This window comes from Hyperolius riggenbachi, chromosome 5 (genome assembly GCF_040937935.1).
Source record: "Hyperolius riggenbachi isolate aHypRig1 chromosome 5, aHypRig1.pri, whole genome shotgun sequence".
NCBI lineage: Eukaryota > Metazoa > Chordata > Amphibia > Anura > Hyperoliidae > Hyperolius > Hyperolius riggenbachi.
In genome coordinates this window covers 293,187,532-293,195,973 of record NC_090650.1, presented here as the reverse complement: position 1 = coordinate 293,195,973, position 8,442 = coordinate 293,187,532, and the positions used below count along the sequence as shown (strand labels likewise).

General features: G+C 42.1%; 1 protein-coding gene across 1 annotated transcript in view; it reads right to left on the bottom strand.

The window, feature by feature from the left end:
- Positions 1–1,909: 1,909 nt before the first annotated feature.
- The window catches only part of DIPK1C (divergent protein kinase domain 1C), a 117,099-nt gene continuing 110,566 nt past the window's right edge, over positions 1,910–8,442 (bottom strand). Inside the window, exon 4 of the mRNA XM_068234666.1 lies at positions 1,910–2,482. Coding sequence (XP_068090767.1) covers positions 2,288–2,482 — 195 coding nt within the window. The 3' untranslated portion in view covers positions 1,910–2,287. The remainder of the gene's footprint in view (positions 2,483–8,442) is intronic.

Here is an 8,442-nt window from a genome sequence, read left to right as displayed (position 1 = left end):
GGCAGACTGATTGCTGGGGCCCGCTGCTTACACTGATGGGTGCTTGTGCGAGCTTCCATCAAATCTCGTTCCTCACGAGATGATGCATATAACAACAGAGCCGCTGACTCACCACCCTTCTGCGTTAGGCAGTCGGCAAGCGGTTAAATTTCCTCCCTAGTACAATGTATCACAACAATATTTTATTTAGAAATAAAGGTATATTTTTTTCCATTTGTATTTCTTTATGCTAGATCAATAATTACAAGGCCTAATTTGCAAATGTAATAGTGATATACCCTAATGACATACATGTGACGGTCGTTGTCGCCGAGCGTCGCTAAACATTCGGGTAATCGTGCACTTGTACACATGTTGTGAGATCGCAGAAATTATTGCTCATGGCTCAAAAAATTGCCAGTCGTTGTAAAAATCGCTTAGTGAATACGGGCCTTTATGGGGACTAGTTTAATGAATGGTGTCACTTTGGTGGGCTTTTTGCTATTTTACTTCTTTGGAGCTTCAGCAAATAGGCTACACTGGAAACTGTTATCTGTGCTCTCCAGAAGGCCAAATAGTATGACTGGTCTCCTAAAGTACCTCACAAAAAAAGAAGCTGCATGTTTTTGCCATCTCTGCATAAAAATAGAGAGAACACATTTTGAAGGTATTTATGCTGCCATTCAAGATATTAACATATTTATATAATTATTTTTAGTACACTTTCTCTTGAAAACATAAAAAATGCTTTAATATAATTACGGTAAAAAATGCCAAAAAAAGGCACATTAGTCCTCAATACTACATTTGTTTGGATAGACTAAAACTAACATTTAAACTCAAACAAAAGCGTTCCAGGACTGCAAAAACTGATCTGGTAATGCAGGTTAAGGATTTTGTTTTTATGTTACTACATGAATGGTGAAAATCGTAGCAAGATGTAAAAATAAAGGCTATCATTTTCAAATACATTGGAATACACTGCATATAATAATAATAATAATAACAATAATAATAATAATATAAACATAGAGTACTTTGTGTGTACGGCACATCAAGCTGTCTTCACACTCATGTTCCAGCTGCATCAAGTTCCACTCACTGCAGGATGAATAGAGCTCAGCCAACAGGAGTTGTACAGAGAATGGAATGCACTTAGCAGCATATCCACTACAGCATGCTGACAAGGACACACTGCCTATTCCCTATTATGTGTAATAAAACTCGCAAGAACATTACACTGGTTCACATAAACCTTGTAAAGCATTTTTACAGCGTGGTTTACTAAATGTGGCCAAACACAGGTTAGTGTTCCATTTTCTTATAATAATATGTTTCGTAGATCAACTTTCCACAATGCCTGCTTAGGTATTTATGAAAGGTTTCTACAAAATTTGTATGAGCTGCGCTTGTAGAGCAGTTCAGCCTGCCAGGCACGTGTGCCTTGCTGCTTCAAGTTTATGCAGCCAATTGGCAATGTTTGGTAACACCACCTGTCATCCTTGACATAGTTTTCTCCTAGGAGATAATTTTTCATCATCTATTTAAAATAACTTTCCAGCATTTTGCAACTAAAAAAGTACCAAAAAGTAAGTGAAAAAGTACTATCAAAATTATTTTGAGTATTTTCTTGCTTTATGGTGGCTTAAAGGGCATTTTATTGACAAATTTAAAAATATCAGCTAGGATTTCATGCTGAAATCTATTAGGAATTTGCCTGGGCTATATTGGCAGGCAACAGATCTCTCTTTGATCAGATTCGACCAGAGAGGGATTTGTCACTTGTTCGATCTGCCCATACATCGATAGATGTATCTATGTTATGTTACATGCACAATTTGAGACTTTTTTACCCATCACTAACACAAATGCATACATACACTCACACACACTATTTTAATGTGTTGTGATAGATACAGAAGACATAATATTTCACCCAAAAACTTTCTTTATTAAGTATTGGGTAGGTTAGGAAACGGTTAGATCGCCTGTTGGGTCCTTTGTTATCCGCTTTATTTCATTTAACTGTCTTTCCCTGTGAAAGATACAAAGGAAAATGTTTTCAATGAGGCCACAGACAGCTGTAAAAATAAAACACAATGTGAGGGTGAGAGGAGGACAAGAAATCCTTTCAGTTTTTTACATTATTGTCTGTGCCCCTGCTGAAGATGATGAGTACACAGGTTGCCATTTTTCAATATCAATGAAATGAGGTTGGAAAACTTGTCTTGTGCCATTACATTTTTGATGCAATATTGTAGTGCTCCTCTGTCGACAGTTCCATGAATTACTTCTGGAAATATAAAATTCACGCCTTCCTTTTGTGTAGCTGTTTTTGACTGGACTGCAATAAGTCATATAACTCAGTAAGCAGTGTCTCTTTGCTCGTTGTCTGAGCACACTGCTGTACAGCTCTGTGTAGTTCAGCCTGGAGGGGAAAAGGCCCAGTAGACTCCATGATACTCAGAGTAAACCAACGTCGGAATATCTTGTCACAGATAACCTAGAAAAAGGAAAATATGAGGAATAAATGTGTCTTTCTTGTCAATCAGATGTGTTACATGAAAAATATAATGCTGTTAAATCAGTTTCATCCTAAACAACTACATGACTAGCCTAACATGATAGGCATTAAAGCTGTGAGGAAAACCTTTTAAGAGCTGGTTCACATGGGCATCTGACAGCGTGTACTGAAATGCTTTTCTACAAGCATTCAGAAAAGCATTTGACATCCTTTTACCACTTTTAGCATCTTCCGGAGATTTCCACTCCCACAGGGAGACACGGAGATGTGGCAGTAAGCGACCCTGGAAGCAGCATGTTGCTCCCAGGGTCTGCTGAAGGCATCTAGGGGGATTGGGGGCTACTTAGGCAGCAAACCATCTAGCTTGTGCAGACTATCTACTAAGTTAAAGGAATACTATCGATACCCAAGTGTTCTAAAATGACAGTGTGCAAATAATCTCTAAGTAGCTGTGTAAACATTTTCCTACTTTTCATGTTAAATATGAGAGGCAAAAGCTGTAATTTATTGAGGGTAGGATTTAGCTATATTGGGACAAATCACTTGCAGAAGGGGTGTCTGCTTCAATGCACAGCCAGAGTTACATATCAGACTACAGAAAGCAAATATCAAACATATCAAACTCTGAAAGCAAACACAGTATGAAAAAGCTGTAACAATTGGTTACATTTCCTCTGCTCTCTTCAGACAGGTCAGTCAGAAACACAGGACACATGAGCTGCAGCTGTTGGGAGCTCTCTCTCTCTCTGTCACACACAGAGCCACACATAGAGTTAACTGATCAAGTGTGAGGGGAATTTCCCCTCTCCTCATGGCTCAGTCTGCCATCAGTTTTGGCGTCAGTAAAGTTTGAATGTATTTTGATAACAGTAAACAAAGAAGTTGCTACTAAAATGTATACACCAGTACTTAGCAGCACTTCCCAAACAATTCCTGTGTCAATTGAAAAAAATGTGTGAATCGATAGTATTCCTTTAAGGGATGTTCTAATTGGCTGGCATTCTCCATTTCTTTCCTGAGTTTGTGAGTTCCCCCATTTGCTTATTTATTATTAGTTATTTCTCATCTGTGTCTGTATAAGATGAACGTTTGCTCTCATAAGAGGCTATGGGTCACTGTAAGGTCACAGGGTTCACTGCTAGTTAGGAATAACACATATACAATTGGCTTTTTTTTTTTAATAAAAAACTTATTTCTGAAAGTTGACATATCCAAACATCTGATATTGCCAAGGTCCTGACCTTATTACCATAAAAATGTTGTGGAAGGAACTGAAGCAGTGTATGGGATGAATGGATGTATCTCACCAACATGCCTGAGTGGAGGCTGTTCTGTACACACTATATGCCCAGTATGATCTTCCTTGTTTCTTAGGGGGACTGTTCTCAAACAAATAAGCTTCTGCATTTCAGCATGGTCTGTCATATGGGGGGGGGGGGGGCTTGCAACGTGATTATCGCTTTAACCACTTAAAGACCGTGCCTAAACGACCGCAATACGTCCATCGTCGGGGGCGGCTGTGGGCGTGGTTATGCGGCGATCGCGTCATTCGTGACGCGATCAGCCGCCGGCGACTGGCTCCGCCCCCTCACGCTGTAACCCGCCGGCTGTTCGGAAGCGCCGGCGGGTTACTAGCACCCGGATCGCCGCTCACAATGTGTATAATAGGCTTTGTAATGTATACAAAGCCTATTGTACAGGCTGCCTCCTGCCCTGGTGGTCCCAGAGTCCGAGGGACCACCAAGGCAGGCTGCAGCCACCCTAGTCTGCACCCAAGCACACTGATTTCCCCCCCCCCCCTGCCCCCTGATCGCCCACAGCACCCCTCAGACCCCCCCTGCCCACCCCCCAGACCACTGTTAGCACCCAATCAAACCCCTAATCACCCATCAATCACTCCCTGTCACTTTCTGTCAGCAATTTTTTGTAAACCCTAAACTGCCCCCTGCTCTCTCCTGATCACCCCCCACCCTCAGATTCTCTCCAGACCCCCCCCCCCCGGTGTACTATATGCCTCTATCCCCCTGCAATAACCCACCGATCACCTGTCAATCACCTGTCAATCACCCATCAATCACCCCCTGTCACTGCCACCCATCAATCAGCCCCTAACCTGCCCCTTGCGGGCAATCTGATCACCCACCCACACCAATAGATCGCCCGCAGATCTGACATCAGATCACCTCCCAAGTGCAGTGTTTACATCTGTTCTCTCCTCTAAACACCCACTAATTACCCATCAATCACCCCCTATCACCACCTGTCACTGTTACCCATCAGAATAGACCCTAATCTGCCCCTTGCGGGCACCCAATTACCCGCCCACACGCTCAGATTGCCCTCAGACCCCCCCTTATCAATTCGCCAGTACATTATTTACATCTGTTCTTCCCTGTAATAACCCACTGATCACCTGTCAATCACCTATCAATCACTCATCAATCACCCCCTGTCACTGCCACCCATCAATCACCCCCTGTCACTGCCACCCATCAATCAGCCCCTAACCTGCCCCTTGCGGGCAATCTGATCACCCACCCACACCATCAGATTGCCCCAGACCTACCCTCAGATCACCTCCAAAGTGCATTGTTTACATCTGTTTTGCCATCTAATCACCCACTGATCACCCATCAATCAGCCCCTGTCACTGATACCCATCAGATTAGACCCCTATCTGCCCCTAGGGCACCCAATCACCCGCCCACACCCTCAGAACGCCCTCAGACCCCAGCCCTGATCACCTCGCCAGTGCATTGCTTGCATCTATTTCCCCCCCTCTAATCACACCTTGAGACACCCATCAATCACCTCCTGTCACCACCTGTCACCCCCTAGCACACCTACCCATCAGATCAGGCCCTAATTTGCCCCGTGTGGGCTCTTGATCACTCGGCCAAACCCTCAGATCCCCCTCAGACCCCCTTCCGTTCACCTCCCCAGTGCATTGATTGCATCTATTTTCCCCTCTAACCACCCCCTGAGACACCCATCAATCACCTCCTGTCACCCCCCCTAGCACTCCTATCCATCAGATCAGGCCCAATACAACCTGTCATCTAAGGGGCCACCCTGCTTATCACCGGTTCCACAAAATTGGCCCCCTCATAGACCACCTGTCATCAAAATTTGCAGATGCTTATACCCCTGAACAGTCATTTTGAGAAATTTGGTTTCCAGACTACTCACGGTTTTGGGCCCGTAAAATGTCAGGGCAGTATAGGAACCCCACAAGTGCCCCCATTTTAGAAAAAAGACACCCCAAGGTATTCTGTTAGGTGTATGACGAGTTCATAGAAGATTTTATTTTTTGTCAAAAGTTAGCGGAAATTGATTTTTATTGTTTTTTTCACAAAGTGTCATTTTTCACTAACTTGTGACAAAAAATAAAATCTTCTATGAACTCACCATACACCTAACGGAATACCTTGGGGTGTCTTCTTTCTAAAATGGGGTCACTTGTGGGGTTCCTATACTGCCCTGGCATTTTAGGGGCCCTAAACCGTGAGGAGTAGTCTAGAAAACAAATGCCTCAAAATGACCTGTGAATAGGACGTTGGGCCCCTTAGCACACCTAGGCTGCAAAAAAGTGTCACACATGTGGTATCGCCGTACTCAGGAGAAGTAGTAAAATGTGTTTTGTGGTGTATTTTTTACAAATACCCGTGCTGGGTGTGAGAAATCTCTCTGTAAATGGACGTGTAAAAAAAATTAAAAATGTGTAATTTACAGAGATATTTCTCCCACCCAGCATGGTTATATGTAAAAATACACCCCAAAACACATTATACTACTTCTCCTGAGTACGGCGGTACCACATGTGTGGCACTTTTTTGCACCCTAAGTGCGCTAAGGGGCCCAAAGTCAAATGAGTACCTTTAGGATTTCACAGGTCATTTTGCGACATTTGGTTTCAAGACTACTCCTCACAGTTTAGGGCCCCTAAAATGCCAGGGCAATATAGGAACCCCACAAATGACCCTATTTTAGAAAGAAGACACCCAAAGGTATTCCGTTAGGACTTTGGTGAGTTCATAGAAGATTTTATTTTTTGTCACAAGTTAGCGGAAAATGACACTTTGTGAAAAAAAAACAATTAAAATCAATTTCTGCTAACTTGTGACAAAAGATAAAATCTTCTATGAACTCACCATACTCCTAACGGAATACCTTGGGGTGTCTTCTTTCTAAAATGGGGTCATTTGTGGGGTTTCTATACTGCCCTGGCATTTTAGGGGCCCTAAACCGTGAGGAGTAGTCTTGAAACCCAATGTCGCAAAATGACCTGTGAAATCCTAAAGGTACTCATTGGACTTTGGGCCCCTTAGCGCAGTTAGGGTGCAAAAAAGTGCCACACATGTGGTATCGCCGTACTCAGGAGAAGTAGTATAATGTGTTTTGATGTGTATTTTTACACATACCCATGCTGAGTGGGAGAAATATCTCTGTAAATAGACAATTGTGTGTTAAAAAAAAATCAAAAAATTGTCATTTACGGAGATATTTCTCCCACTCAGCATGGGTATGTGTAAAAATACACCCCAAAACACATTATACTACGTCTCCTGAGTACGGCAATACCACATGTGTGGCACTTTTTTGCAGCCTAACTGCGCTAAGGGGTCCAAAGTCCAATGAGCACCTTTAGGCTTTACAGGGGTGCTTACAATTAGGCACCCCCCAAAATGCCAGGACAGTGAACACACCCCACAAATGACCCCATTTTGGAAAGTAGACACTTCAAGGTATTCGGAGAGGAGCATAGTAAGTCCGTGGCAGATTTCATTTTTTTTGTCGCAAGTTAGAAGAAATGGAAACTTTTTTTTTTTTGTCACAAAGTGTCATTTTCCGCTAACTTGTGACAAAAAATAAAATCTTCTATGAACTCACCATGCCTCTCACTGAATACTTGTACGGATGTCTTCTTTCCAAAATGGGGTCATTTGGGGGGTAGTTATACTATCCTGGAATTTTAGCACCTCATGAAACATGACAGATGGTCAGAAAAGTCAGAGATGCTTTAAAATGGGAAAATTCACTTTTGGCACCATAGTTTGTAAACGCTATAACTTTTACCCAATCCAATAAATATACACTGAATGGTTTTCTTTTTATCAAAGACATGTAGCAGAATAACTTTTGCGCTCAAATGTATAGGAAATTTTACTTTATTTGAAAAATGTCAGCACAGAAATTTAAAAAAGTCATTTTTTTTGACAAAATTCATGTCTTTTTTGATGAATATAATAAAAACTCAAACTCGCAGCAGCAATCAAATAGCACCAAAAGAAAGCTGTATTAGTGACAAGAAAAGGAGGTAAAATACATTTAGATGGTAGGTTGTATGACTGAGCAATAAACCGTGAAAGCTGCAGTGGTCTGAATGGAAAAAAAGGCTCTGGTCCTTAAGGGGCGAAAAGACTGTGGTCCTCAAGTGGTTACGTTTGCAGCTTTTGGCAGTGTTGTCTTGCATCTCCTCTATGGCTTACTTAACTGCAATGGCTCCTTTAATGTTGAGTTACCTTCCTGATGTCTAACCCTAAACTCCCCCTAGCCTTAACCACTTCCTGACCCCTAATCTCTGCCTAGTTTTAACCTCATTTTGATGCCTGCCATAACCTCTTTCTAACATCAACCTTTTCCTGAATTGACACCTAACCTTCTCCCCCGCATTAACCTCTTCCTGCCAACTAACTCTTATTCCCCCAACTTTAACCCCTTGTTGATGTCAAATTTTACCCCCAGCGTTGAACTCTTCCTGATGCCTAACCTTAACTTTCCAACGCTAAACTAAAAACTAATACTAATTTCCACCTTATCTATCACTTAAAGAGGCACTGTAGGTCTAGGAATAATATAGTACAATTCAGTAAATTATTCAAGATACCCACTTTTATGGTAATTATAATGCTGTATATTGGTATGTAACTCCGCCCTCC